This window comes from Diplodia corticola (assembly GCF_001883845.1).
Source record: "Diplodia corticola strain CBS 112549 chromosome Unknown scaffold33, whole genome shotgun sequence".
Lineage (NCBI taxonomy): Eukaryota > Fungi > Ascomycota > Dothideomycetes > Botryosphaeriales > Botryosphaeriaceae > Diplodia > Diplodia corticola.
In genome coordinates this window covers 193,318-207,914 of record NW_017971512.1, presented here as the reverse complement: position 1 = coordinate 207,914, position 14,597 = coordinate 193,318, and the positions used below count along the sequence as shown (strand labels likewise).

At 57.5% G+C, this 14,597-nt stretch overlaps 2 protein-coding genes across 2 annotated transcripts; both read left to right on the top strand.

Moving 5' to 3' along the window:
• Window positions 1-998: 998 nt before the first annotated feature.
• On the top strand, window positions 999-2,110 carry BKCO1_3300057 (uncharacterized protein; the record flags this gene model as incomplete). Its single annotated transcript, XM_020274556.1, has 4 exons — window positions 999-1,233; window positions 1,284-1,377; window positions 1,445-1,815; window positions 1,872-2,110. 4 exons carry the CDS (start codon window positions 999-1,001, stop codon window positions 2,108-2,110), a joined length of 939 nt encoding a protein of 312 aa, XP_020129405.1.
• A 6,952-nt stretch (window positions 2,111-9,062) lies between these two features.
• On the top strand, window positions 9,063-9,893 carry BKCO1_3300056 (uncharacterized protein; the record flags this gene model as incomplete). Its single annotated transcript, XM_020274555.1, has 1 exon — window positions 9,063-9,893. The coding sequence occupies one exon, from the start codon at window positions 9,063-9,065 to the stop codon at window positions 9,891-9,893; it is 831 nt and encodes a 276-aa protein (XP_020129404.1).
• Between the last annotated feature and the right edge of the window lie 4,704 nt (window positions 9,894-14,597).

Below are 14,597 nucleotides of genomic sequence, written 5' to 3'. Positions count from 1 at the left end.
GGACGTCGTGTACAATATCTGACCACATGATGCATTGGCCAAGAAGGGTGCCACACCACTCTCGTCTCTTGAGTGTACACTTTGCGTTGACAGGCATATCTGGAGCTGACTGCACAAGGCTGTAGGCGGAGGCGTCGGACTCGAGGCTTCTCCTGCTTGTGGCTGCAGCAGGCAAACTCCTGCGGCTAGTGTAGGCAGCAACATGCAGAATCTGCCTAGATATATCCGGAAACAAGGATAGCAAAGCGAGAGCGAGGATGACTCAGCCTCTTGGCAGTGAATTTTACCCAGCCCAAATTTAGCTTGGTTATTCGAAGTTGATGTTGGGCGGTATGTGGAAGTCTTCCCAGGTCGATGCCGAGGCTACCCGTGCGGACCCTTTTCTACCCGTACACTGCATAATCTACCGAAATTGTGGAAGCCGGGTACAACTAACGTATTTGATAAGAAGGATATTGGGTAATTAGTGAATGACGTTCTTATACTCGCAGCCATGGATTTAATCTGGCATCTCTTTTCTGGGTTGTTGTGCATCGCCGACGAAAGCAAGCACAACATCGGACATAACCCCGAATCACCAGGTGCGCAGAACCCAATCGGGGATTTCACAAGACAGCGAGTCTTAGACCACAAGAGATCAGGGTTTAAGCGGGCCCGGCAATAAGATGTTCTTAAAATGGCGGAACAAAGGTGTTTTTGCTCTCCGTTCTTGGCTTAGCTTATGCGAATAAGTTTAAATTCGTCATCCTACTATTTTGGGATCTGTCGAACGACGCGCTTGATCTGAAAAGTCTAGATCAAGCGGCTCAAAAATGCTTGGTTGCAAGCGGCTTGCCTAGCGCTTGTTGTGTACCCTGGTTAGCTGTCAGTATGCATGCAGAACATATGGCACACCCTGCCAAGCTGCCAGAGAACCTTGAACATATAAGGCTAGCCATACCCGGTGTTACATTTGATAAACTACTTCATCGTTTCAGACTTCGTGCTCAACTACCGACATGTTAATCAACCAAGCTCTCGCCATTACCTTCGCGGCACTCGCATCTTCACAAAACATTGGGTCAGGTTGCACTAGCGTAGAGTTGCGCAGAGAATGGCGCCAGTTGTCTTCCGAGGAGCAACGAAACTACATCGATGCGGTTCAATGCTTGACAACGAAGGAGTCTCGCATCGGCCTCACCACGAGCCTCTATGACGACTTCCCTTACGTCCATAACGCGCTCAACAAAGAAAGTAAGATTCCCCTATACACACATCTATTCAATGACTAAAATATGGAATAGTCCATTTGGTAGCATCATTTCTCCCTTGGCATCGCTTCTTCATCATGGTGTACGAGGAAGCGCTTCGAGAGTGTGGATACCAGGGAAGTGCAACGTAAGTGACCCGCAAACGCATTCCGAAGTCAAGACGCGCCGCTGACCTTATCCCCGGGGGAGTAAAGTTACTGGGACTGGGTTTTTGATTCCTCCGATACCGCCCACTCACCGCTATGGGACGCGGCAACCGGATTCGGCGGCAACGGCGGTTTATACAACAGATCGAGACTCGGATGCGTGTCGGACGGGCCCTTCAAGGACTTCCGCCCGGCTTACAAGAGAAACAAGCTCCAACCCCATTGCCTGAGTCGGGACTTCAACAACGGAACGCAGCACCCCGGTGACATGTCGGGCCCCAACTACGACGACGCCGCCATCAGGAGGGTCCAGGCGGCGGACAACTACAACAGCTATCGGAAGCGGCTGGAGGGCGGGCCGCACTTTGCGATACACAGAGCCATCGGAGGTGACATGGTCCCCGCGACGTCGCCAAACGGTATGTCGCTGATACTTCCAAGTGGGGCTTCGTGTGATTGGCTAAGGACAATGCAGATCCTATATTCTTCCTCCACCACGGCCAAATCGACCGACTCTGGTACCTCTGGCAGCAGGACGATCCCGAGAGGCGCGATGCCGAGTATAGCGGGATCAGGACGCAGAACGAATTCGACGGTACCGCGCCTCCCCAGGCATCCGTGGACGACATCCTCCCCATGTACGGGCTTGCTGAGGACATGCCCGTAAGCGATTTCCTGTCGACGCAGAACGGTCTTCTATGCTATCAGTACTAGTGTCGCATCGGAATCGTGGTTGGGAGATAAAATGGACCCAGGGCAAGCATTCAATCGATGAGCTTGAGAAATTGCTCAGTTATACTCCGCTAACGTAATTCTACTGAAAGAGCCATAGTGACGCTGCGGCGACTCCTTCATGGCGATTTTTAGTTTGCCCGTTTGAGTAGCTAGTGTTATGGCGAACGGCATCATTCACCGCCTCTGATTTGTTTTCTACACCACATTTCAACCCGAGTTCTTTCTCACCTGATCACCCGAATACTCGGCACTGCTCCCCTCTCCTTGTCAGCAGCTTTTCGTGTATATAAACTATGCAGCAATAGTTAAATCAGAGAAGCAGTAATGCCAATTTCACTCACAAACATGCGCAATCCAAGATGAGCAATTCGCTTTCCCTCCACTCATGCCGCACCCGGCCATTTCGCATCGATATTCTACAGCTCCACATCTGCAACTTCCCTCTCACAATCTTTAAGAGCCATTATAAAGCTTCATCATTGAATGATCTTGCCTTCGAGCATCAAACTCAAGACAAGGACTTGCCTCAAATTTTAGACCGTGACAATATTGAGATCCTCGCCGAAGCCAGAAAAGTTTCAGCTACCATTTGGCATGATCCTCACGATTGATAGTCATGGCTGTCAGATCGTCGTATGGTAAGTGTTATTGTGCAGTCAATGGTTTTAAAACACCCAGGTGCCAGCTTCGCCCGGAGTGTCACTTGACCTGCATTGCCACGGGTCAGCTGTAAAGGTACAAGATTATCTTATTTCTGTGTTAATAAGATCCAGAGAATAAACAATCGTCTCTTTGAATCGATGATTGAGGACACGAAAGCAAAGGCAATTGTCAAAAAAAGCGGACAAAGGGGACCATTACTTGTTTTTCCTTCTGGCTTGTCCTAAGGATATCTTCGCACACCTCATATATCTCCATATCCCCTCGCCTGACTTTCCGACGTTGAGATTCCGCAGCATCAACGCTCCGTGCAGCGGCTCGATAATCTTTAGCAAATCCTACTCTCCACCATCGTAGTCGGACAATGACGCTCCTGAAAGTTCAAAACAGCCACAAAATACGTGTGAATATCAAGTTGCGTGCAGGACGGGGCAAGCCGCCTCCGGAAACGGCTCTGGCATGATAGCGACGCGTCGAGTATCCAGCACTTTCCGCCCAGTCAGGTGTGAGGTGGCGGGTATGTTGGCGCCGCCGTCTGATAGCAGAAGCGTCGGCACCACGAGCCACCAGACGTGCCTTGCAACGGTTGTAGCAGATGCGGAATAACGGAGTTGCGGTGCCAACGTGCGCCAGGGTCATCCAGCTCGTGCAATCGTGGGCCGAACTGGTCATGGTAGGGTCATCCGCGGGCACGTCTGAATTCCTTCTCCCATGTCCCAGCTCCGGTTCGCAAGCAGTTGGCTAGCAACGATGAGGCGTCCAGTGGCCAATGTGTGTTGCGAATCATGGCTGTTCGACAGCGTCATTCCCGATCAAAACAACAGATTCCTCGCGTCCTCCTTTCCACCCATTTTATCCCATCTAGAAGTCACTGGGTAGTTCTTGGGCCAGTCTTTTTGCAAGAATTGCTCTTATTCAATTTCTTGGAACCTCCAAACACTTCCATCGAACCTCCAAGCTCTTTCTCTCCCCTGATACTGACATGTCTCCGCCTACTGCACCACGGAGCCTGGCCAAACGTGCAAGCTACACCTCTCCCATCCGTGTTTCTCTTCGCTTGCTCCAGGACCGCGGCGAGGGTGGCAGCGGCGTCTCGCGCACCATACCCGGCCTCGCTCAAGGTCGCAACGGGAAGCATTCTTACTTGCTCTCCCGCAAGTCTCCAACGCTTCCGCAACAGCCACTCACCTTCTACGACGGAAACCGCGGTTCGAGCCGAGCATTGATCGATCACACGGTTTCAAGTGCCCCCCTAAGCTTGGCCGACGGAGAAAATCCATGCCAGTCTCCGCAGAGTTTGCATAAAATCGCCCAGCCCGACGTGTCCACGTGTACGCGAAAATCCCGACCACTCTCTCCCATCGTCACTCCAACCACCGCACATTTCCCAGTCCTTTGGTAGGGCGCGTGCGTGGGGGGTCTTCGCAATGGGCCCGGTCCAGCTGATGGTTGACGGGTTTCAGTGGGCGGGGGGAAAGTAGCCGGCCTACACACGATGTCCGCCGTAACTTCGATCCACGAGGCCGTTGCTGCATTCATCACTTGGCGGACACGAGCCCCAGTAGTAGTGACGGGGTGGAGACGACCGGCGACGATCCCAACAGAACTGCCGAGCACCGAGGGCGAGGCTGAGTCCTGACCGAAGGAGAGGGGGAGAAAACCAACGAGAAGGGCCCCCATCGAATGTGACGGTCGGGATCCAGCTTGGCGTTTGGAGGCATACGCGTTCGTGTCAAGGCCCGAAAAGATCCACTCCAATCGCGGCTCCACGCATCGGTTACTCGTGCAAACAGCGTTGGCTTTCCTGTGTCGGATAACGGTTCGTCTCACGCCAAGTCCTCGGCCGTTGGATTAGAGTCGAGGCAGAAATATCGCGGTGGTGTCACACGGCAGAATTGCGGGTCGAATTCGCTCCGGGTTGCCTTAACATTCAGTCGAAGACGTATCTGAAGCGTGCATCGTCTTCTGTCCTCTAGCCTAGACTCATCCATCAGTGAAAGTAACTCGTCTCGCAATAACGGCCGAATCGATATTTCAACACGAAAAGCTCGCAAAATTGCCGACAAGGCGTCGAGGCAACCGCAGCCGGTTTGATTGTCCTGCCATCTGAGACCCTCGTGGTCGCAACATTTGCGATTGGGGATAATCCGTTTCTCCGACGCAACAAATGGCGTCTGAGCAGCTCCCCTCCCGTCCCACCCCCACCGGTACGACAGTCGAGTTGGAGAAGAGTACGAATGCAGTGGTACGACGACGACGCCTGGGCGGTGTTGCTCGGTTGGCACAGCGAGTATGTCGTGCCGGGCGGAGCGCTGCGAAACGCGCGTGGTCACCGCATTGTGGCTGGCCATGTTTGCATGCGCGTCCAGGACATCAGGCGTTGGTGGCCGTGGACGGGCTGCTGTCTCAGAACCGTATCGAGGCGTCGCGTTCGCTCTGGGCACTAGGCGGGTTAGTTGGGATGCAGCAATCACGTTGCTGTGGTTGCAGCCACTCGGGCGGAGAGGAAATGGTCAGGAAAGGGGTGGGGGATTCAAGCAGCATGAGGGTCGACCTCTTTCTCGGAGCGTCCAGCATGGGATCGTCCAAGGTCTCGCATGAGCAACGACGCCGACGAAGTTTGCCGGCAGAGGTCCTCAGAGATTGGCGGGAGAACACGTCGAGGCTGGAAGGGTTTCGTTTTTCAAACTTTCTCCGCGGCGTGACGGAGAGTGCCATCGCATATGCATAGCAAGGTTTCCAAACAATCACGGAAACAGACTGGATTCTGATATATGAAGGACGCGATCGAAGATTCTCCGGTGTCGTCAGCCGAGCGGGAGAACAACCTGGCAGTCCGTAACGCGCATGAAAGAGGCCCGTCGGACGAGGCCCGTTGAATCTCGCTAAGGCGTCGATACCGCAGCGCGGGCAGCGAAGCAGAAACACTGCCACAAGGCAGCCCGCGAGGCTGAGGTGAGAGAGAGATTGAATTGTTTTCAGGCCGCGGATGGCGAAGCAGCGCGGAGGATCTTCTCGTTGGCGGATTGCGGGGCGCATGACCGGCCCATCCTGCGATTTGGCTCCCCAAACACTGTCGCGCGGGTCGGCACACTGATGTCGACGATGTTTGGGCGGGGTGAGTGCGTGAGTGCCCGGCAATTTTGGAAGCGTTGTGGGTGTAGCGAGAGCCGAAACACGCGGGCGGCAGGGCGGCAGGGCGACAGGGCAAACGGCTGCAGCGAGGTTGCACCGCTAAGTAAGAGGCACGGCGGGCCTATCGAGTCGGCATCAAGGGACGCGGCTGCAGGCTTCAGGAGGCAAGGCACGAGGCTCAGTCGTCGCGGGATACCGCAGTGGCGGCTATACCGCCTGTCTCTTCTGCGTGAAGAAGGATGGGGGATTCTGACCGGTGTCTCCACAGTGCCACGTCGAAGCACCACCGCAGTCGTACCAACCGCCTTCCCGCCCCCGGACTGAAACGCGCAAACACCACACCGCTCCGGCAGATCTCCCTTGTGCTGTCGAGGACAATTGCTGATCTGGCCGGCGCGCTCCCTGCTGCCCTCCCGAACACACCCCGCGGGCAGGCGGGCGAGCGCACAAGTGGACCGCTCGAGTTGCATAACGCGGCTTCCCCTGGTGCGGCGACGCGACCATGGCGACGAACTGCCAGCGCACAGGTTCCCGCCGCGGCGATGCGCGCTTCCCGAGCGAAAAAGGAGAGCCGCAAAAACTTCCCACCTGACCGCAGCCCGAAGCTGAGCTGGCAATCAAACAAGAAATCAAGCCGCAGAGCTAGCGGGCGGGCCCTCATTAAAGCGAGCAGAAGAAAAATGAAATGGGCGGCGGGCGTCGCGGCTTGGCGCTGATGGGGTTGAGGCTCAAGTCGCTCGCTCCACCGCCTGGTCCGTGGCAGCCGCGCGACGGGCGCTTGTTTGCTTGTTTGGGCTCTGGGTTTAAAAAAAGGAGCCCGAAAAAGAAAGGCTCAGAGCGATGGTTCGGCTCGCCAGATCGCGTCGTGAGATCAGGTACCGTCCGCGATGCGATGCCACGGCGGCATGCACATGGGCCGGCGCAGCGCCCGAGCGGTGAGCTGGACGGCGCTCGCTTTCGTTTGCTGTTTCGTCGCCCTGCGCCAGACGCACGCAGCCCGCGGGCACCGAGTGCTGCGCCAGCCACAGCTTTGGACCAAACCAACACAGGGGCGGTTTGGGTTGGGCCACAGCCGCGCCTTGTCGCCTCATCGGGGCGCTGCGAGGCTTACGGGTTGCATCGCGGCATCGTGGCATGGCTGCAACGGGCTTGGAGTCGTGACGGAACCGAGGGCGCTGCGAAGCGAATCCGCGGCGCGGGAGACGACCGACGTCGGGGTTGCCGACTGAAGGGGCGGTGCGACTTGGGCGCTGCGGCAGATGCCTACGCTGGTATTTCTTGTACGCAGGGCAGAGGGCAGAGGGCGGCAGCACCTCACCGCATGGCCCTTCCCCAGCGGTATTGCGTGCATATGCGGAGGCCCGTCGCACGAACAGGCACCGCCGTGGCCATATTTGGACACGCGGGTTGCGAAGGGTTACAGCGCGTGGCCCGGCGCTGCGCGCCTTCGCTTCTGGAAAGAGTCATTCTGACAATAATAATTTGTTAGCAGGAATTAATCATCCATGACGGGCTCTTGCTCAAACAGGCGCTTGCTGCAAGCTTATGTGTGGGCACCCGCTGCTTTTTGTCAGCAGCGACCGCACCGAGGGCTGCCATGGCGCATGTGTGAGCCAGCCCTACGAGCCGGCAATGTGGTCAGCATCCTGGAGTTTACTGGATAAGCCCGCCCGTTCGAGCCCGGGCCATGACGCAGTCCGCTCGCAAATAACTAATCGCCGACCAGCACCACGCCCGCTGGCGACATGCTGTAAACACCATCGTGATTACTGTCTGGCACGATTGCGCCATTGCGGCCATGGCATGCGCGCGTGCGGGCTGGCGCGGCCAAGTGCGAGGCGCAAAGTGGAAGTGCGCAACCGCGGTATGCGAGCGCGCCGGAACGGGCAGATGGTCATTTATTGGCAATGCGAGGTACGAGATGCGTGCAGTTGCGGACAGACGAGAGAGAGAGCCCTTGGTCGTACGAAGCGCCAAGGCCCGGTCGATCGACTGCGGGGCGGCAGCGGCACTGCGGCAGCCCTCGGGCTCGCGTTCTGCGCCGGATCAGGGAACAGCCGTGCAAACCACATGAGATGAGCCACAGCAGCTTCCGGATGATCGGCTGGCACACTGGCCCCAGGCAGCAAGCGGCCAGCACCCAGGCTAACTCCGAATTCCGTCGTCCGCGGCATCCATTCAGCGTGACTCAACGACGGTGACGGATGATGCGCAGTGGTTGACGCTGCGACCCTGCAAGCGGACCGCGCAACGCACCGCCGGGAGATGGAGCGGCCGACTGGCTTGGCAGGGCATCTCTCGGTGCCTGGAGAAAGGGCGGAGGAATGCGCTGGGCTGTGGCTTGAGAGCTGACAAACTAGGCGCCAACCCTGCCGCTGCTCATCTAAGGGCCTGCGCAAGGAGGCACGCGGGCACGCGGGCACGGAGTTCGCGGCGCACGCCGCCAGACACTGCAGAGATGAGAGAGATGAGAGTGGCCCGTGGGGGCTGTTTGAGGGCAGCCGGGCAGCTGTTTTGTTTCCTGCTGAAACCGCGCGGCGAGTGGTGCGGAGCGTTTGCAGACAATGGCTCCGAGCGGTGCGCTGGCTTCTCGGGCGACGAGCGCGACAAGCCGGGCTGCGGCCGAGGGCGGGCGGGCAGCGCGGGCACCGCAGGCGCGCGCCGGGGTGTTGTGTAAGCCGGCGATCTGCGCATAAGTGCGCTTGCATGGATGGGCCGGCCTTTGCAGCTCGGGCCCGGAGACAATCATCAGCCTCGCGGCGGTGAGCACGCACGCACGACGGTAACGCCGGGGTCATCTACGCTGTCTGGGAATCTGAGGCATGGCATAAGTATACCGCCAGACCCGCCCCTCTCTGTCCACCACAAACCACAACACTCAACATCGACTTCGATCACCGAGAACAACCATCTCCATCGCGGCACGCTCTCCGCCTCGCTTCGCCTTCTCCGCCCACAACGCCTGTCCCGCACACCCTTGCTGCTCGGCCCTTCTGCCCGCCCTGCTCACCGCCCGCGGTCTGCATCCCAATACGTACGTTCCAGTCATAACCGCTCCGAGTTTCGCGCCTTTATTGACTCACCCCTCCAGGCACACTGCACTATTTCACCATAAAGCCGCTCGCACATCTTCACCATGCCTTCGCATCTACGACTCCAATCACACTTCGAGCCCTTTTCGGCTGAGACCACCCGCTCCTACTTCCCCACTGCCGCCCCGCCGGCCAAGAAGCAGAAGATGTCTCTCTCGCAAACCTACTACATCGCCGCCTCGGCCCGCACCAAGCTCACCCACGAGGCCCAGAAGAGCGACCACGACCTGAGGCTGCTGGTCGGCCACGCCAACCTTCTTGACTCGCTGATGCTCGAGCTCGCCGACGCCGAGCGCGAGCAGGAGGCCTGGTTCAACAAGACGGTCAACAAGGCCGCCCGTGCCGAGAGGCACATCCAGTGGGCCGACACCATCGACGAGGAGGTCATGGAGGACGACGAGGACGAGGATGAGGAGGACGACGACCTCCTCTCCGACAGCGAGTCCGACTCCGACTACGACGAGGACGCCGAGGACTTCGACATGATCCCGCCGCTCAGGCGCATCACCTCGCCGCCCGTGCGCATCACCACCACCGAGCTTGAGGATGACGACGAGGAGGACGAGGATGAGGAGGACGAGTACTACGAGGACGAGGAGTTTGACGACGAGCACGCTCTTGTCCGCTCGCCATCGCAACAAACGCCTCCCGAGCTCGTGCACGAGGAGGACTCGGACTCAGACGACGACGCCACGCCAACAACACCGCCTCAGCCTACTCTCGAGTATAGCGAAAAGGAGAGGCAGGCCATGGCAACAACAGCATACCTCGACAGCAAGGAATCACAAGTGCCAACAACACCCGACCAAGCAGCCTTCCTACAAGAAAGCTACTTTCTAGAACGACGAAACGCACCGCTCATCACCTCGTATTGAGCAACCCTCAGTGTTCCTTGCCTTCTTCCTGTATCTGTTTATGGCCTCATGAGCGAAGCGTTTAATCATCAGCATGGCGTTCGGGTGTTCGTCCTTGATACCTATTTTCCTGTTACAAAGCATTTTCATATTTGGCGGGATGTTCAGAAATGCGCGACGATGAATTCCGCGCAGGGTCATGTTTCCACTCTGCTTTTTCCTGTACCGCCGCTCACAGTGGCTCTCCCTCCTGCTAAGACAGTCGACGGTCGAGGCCCGGAGCAAGTTTAGCTAGCAACCAATCCCCACCTACCATCTATCTACAAAGAAATGACAAACAATCACACAAAACAAAACCAATCATCACTCGTGCTTTGTTCCTTTTTGCCATGGCTCACACGGTGACTAACATGCATCGCATCGCAATCGCATCGCATGGCATCGAATCGCAGCTTATTCCCCCATCCGGTCAACGCACAAGAAGTCGTACAAGACCGGACCCCCCAAGCCAAGCATGTGATGGGGGCCCTACTCTACCTGCAGCTGCCAGCGCAGCTGACTACTTGCCGAAGGGTCGAAAAAAAAGGGCCCCCCCAACCGCGGCCCCACGCACATGCAGCGACAACGCTGTACACGATCGGTAAAAAGAGCAAAAGAAGCGCGCAAGCCGCTTGGCTGGCGCGCTACGATAGCATTTCCGAAACGGAAGGGGCGGTGTCGGCGGGCACTGGAACAAAGGATGAGAAAAAAGCGACCAGCTGACCAAGACAACACACACGCACTACTCATCCGCAATCAATTTCTCCCACTACTACTCCCCGTCTCTCCCATCTCGCGAAGCGGGGACGCGGACGCCGACGACGACGGACGCCGGACGCCGGACGGCGGGCGTTTCTCGCGCCTTCTTCGCGCGCTTGTCGTGTCGCATTACTCGCCAAACAGCGCAAGCGAACAGCGCCGGACTGGACGCCACGCCCCCCCGCTTCGGGCGGTGCTGGTTGCCTGTTGTTGTCTGCCTCACTTCCCATCCATCCATCAAATCGCCCTGCGTCGTGCCCTGCATGAGGCATCGCATCGCATGCACGCCTTGATGACTGTTGTTTCGCCTTTTTGGCGGTGATGCGATGATGCGATGCGATGCAGCAGGCCGGCCGGCCGTCCGCCCGTCCGCCCACCCTTCCCCCCCGTCGCTCTTGCCGATGGATGGCTGACCGAGGGATGCCCGCGATGCCGGTGCGGTGCGGTGCGGTGCCGCTGCTGCTGCTGGTCCCCCTTCACCGTTCATCTACTAATCATCATCCTTCCATATGCACTACTACTACTACCTACTAGGCAGCCACCCGCTCCGTTCCATTCCGAGGCTGCTGTTTCGTCCGCCTAAGCACGGAGTAGTTAGAGGGATTCTTCCCACACACACCGGCGTTATGCAGGTCGAATGCAGGTGCGCGCGCGCGTGTGTGCGTGTGTGGGAGCGAGACGGAAATCCGGTGACTTATTTCCCACATACCGCTTACCAAGAATGACCCTCGGAAGACGGCGGAGTGGTGACCGACCAACGGAAACGCTGGTTTCGCTATTATTCGCGATCGGTCGAGACATTTCGCGGGGAAAGGGGAGGGAGAGAGAGAGAGAATAGGCCTGGGCCCAGGTCTTTTTTTCCTGTCTGTGATGGAGAGAAACACGTGTAGCGCGCGGCACGCGCATTATTGTGCGAGACAAAGGCCGGATTACAAAACCCGGCATGCAGATGACGATGATTGCACGCGGGGGAGGTAGGAGGAGGAGGCCAAGCAGAGACACTTCCAGGTCATTCGCTCGGTTCTTTGTCTCGCTTTGCCGCAAAAGTTGCCCTTTGTGCTTCCCTGTCCCTCCCACTCATCACCCCTCCCGAGATCGGCGCCGCCGGCGCGGGGCGGTCTCGGGGACGGCGTTTGAGGAAAAGAGCTCACGACGTGGACGATGAGGAGTTTTTCCATGCCTCAGGGCGTCTCGTCGAGTCGCAGAGTCACGGTGTACATGACACTTTGCCGACTCGGTTAGTAAATATGATGCATCGTGCTACGGTCGAGTCTCCGTGGATTTGTGATGCTAGCACCGTGATTTGAGTGGATACCACGCGTTGCAATTTTTCCTTTGCCCGCCGGCGTGATCACTTGCGCCTCATCATTTGCGATTCCAGACTCCACACGAAAAAATGAGTTTTTCTCTGACGTGCAGGGAGCGGAGACGATCCTCTCGACTGGCTGAACGGCGATTAGAGACGGACATAATGGGGGGAAAGCTGTTGGCTTTTGATGAAGCGGATGGGGAGGAGCCTTGGGCATGTACGGCCGGAGCTACGGCGACGACGGAGTTAAGGATTCCAGGGGCGTTCACAACACCAGTGACTGATCTATCGTGACCATTATTCTGCAGCACACTGTACATTTCCACGGCAACAAGGAGCGGCAGGCGGGCATTCGCTTCGTCTTCTTCGTCCACGGCGTAGCACTAACCTTCTTGCACGAGCAGCCCCTCACCGTCCTTCCCCATCCGGCATCGTTCTCAATGCAACCGGCCGGCCTCGTCGACAGAAAAGAGACTCTTCTGCCGTCTCCGTCTGCCTCCGTCGCAAGGCGGAGAAAGGGAAAGAAAAAAAAAACATCATGCCATCGGCCGACCGACTTTTTTCTTCAGCCGAACAGCGCGCGTCAGACGCGACTGACATGAATTTTGCCGCGGCTAGCAACACACCTGCATGCATGCAGGTCAAACAGAAGCTACTGCAGGCAGAGCCTCCTTCGCAGACCCATAAATATTCTTTGGCACCCTTTGCTTTCCTCACCACTTGACATCGCCCCGGTGCCTATTGGGTAGCAGTCTCCGGCCCCCAATCATTTGGAGAGGGAAGAGATGTTATTTCCGGCGCTTCCACACATACACTCTCTCTCCACCGGAAAATTATGGATGGAGATGATTTGCCCCGCCGATGGAATACCCGATGTGTTGTACTAGGTGATTTGCAGCTAAGCAGTTAAGCAGTGGCGACCGAGGGTCTTCCGGCAACTGTTTGACAGCTAACGGGGGGTGGGTCGTGCGCGAAGAGATAGACAGAGGGATTTGGAGACCCTTCTTTTTCTCGCAATTTCACGATAGTAGCGGTGGTGTGTCCGTCGGTGCTGCGGGCTTTGCGTTGCCCGCCCGCGGTGCCAAGCCCGCTGGCACCTTCCTTCAGGATACGGATAGTAGTAATAAGTTCGCGAAAGTAATAAGGTGTGGCGGACATGATCATTACCATCAGCATGGCGAGTGTAGATCCCATGTTACGTCCGGACAATCACCGGCCACCGTCCGCGGATGTGCGTTTTTGCCTCGTCGACGCCAGGACAGGCGAGCGAGGGAGAGAACAGCTACAATAATGGGCGGTCGCTGATGACACACGGCACCATCCCGCCATGGGTGTTGATGACACAGCGACGCTCATCATCATCCATGGTTGGAGGAAGCGAACAAAAGAAAGCGATGGGCCGCTGTATCCGCGCTAGGGCCGCCGCGTCGGATCTGGGGTCGCGGAACCAAAAAAGCACATGTCGACGACGTCTCTCGCTCTTCTTCTCGCGCCGGCCGGATGGCCGAAGGCCCGAGAGCCCGGACGCGCCGCCCGAACCTAACTTTGCGATGAACCCTGGATCCGACGCCACAGTGCCATCACAGCTCGCGCCCAATCCCATCCGCGACAGTCCGAGAGTCACATCAGAGCGATGACGATATTTTACGAGAGGCGAGCGAGAAAAAAAAAAAAAGGTGTCCTCTTTTTTTTGCATGCTTTGATCATCATAGCGAGCCGAGAACCTCGTGTGCGCGTCTGCCATGACGTATACGAAGCGCGCTCCTGGAACGCGGACGGGATCTACGTACTGCCCAAACCGTCGGCCGCGGGTCGTGTTCGTCATCGTTGTTTGAGGTGTGCAAGGTTTTTTTTCTGCGTGCGCCTCAGGTGGACGCGAAAGCCCGTCGGGCTGAGTTCATGACTGACTGAGCGAGAGCGAGCAAGGCACACGTGTGCGACAGCCACGCAAGGAGCCCTGGCTGGCTGGCCGGCTGTCCGGGCAACAAGGGGAAACAAGGCCCAAAGCAACAAAAAAGCAAAAGGAAAAGAACGAAACCTGGCAGCAGCAAAGAAAGAAGGCAGGTGCGGCGAATGAGAAAAGGAAAGTCAAAGGGACAGTGACCGCATCTCCTCCCTCATGGTGACGATGGCCTGCAGCCATGGGTGTTTCTCGATTGCTTGCTTGTTCGTCTCGTCTTTTGCTCCGCGTGTCTGGCTGCCTGCGTGCGAAACTGCCGGCAGAAAAACGCCGTCTCATTGGTCGGAGATCGCAGCGCCGCGCCAGCCCCCAGCCGTCAGGCGTCAAGACTCATCATCGCCAACCACCGCACCGCCGCACCCCCCGGGGGCCGCGCAACAGGCGCAAAGAAAAAGAGCTGCGCCTCACTAGCAGGTATGCAATCGCCCCGATGCTCTCTCTCCCCCTCCCTCCTCTCGTCTCCCATCGCAGCTGGCTGTTGCCGCTCCTGGCGCGGGCGGGACGGGCAGAGAAAGTAGCTGGCCAGCTGGCCGAAGGGGGGAGAAATCCGCCTTGCATTGGCTTGAAACGGAGGGACCCATTTCGCGAAGAGAAAGCGACAAACTGCCGCGCCACGTGAACCACGGATTCAATCATCACGCACACTCTCGTTCGTTGC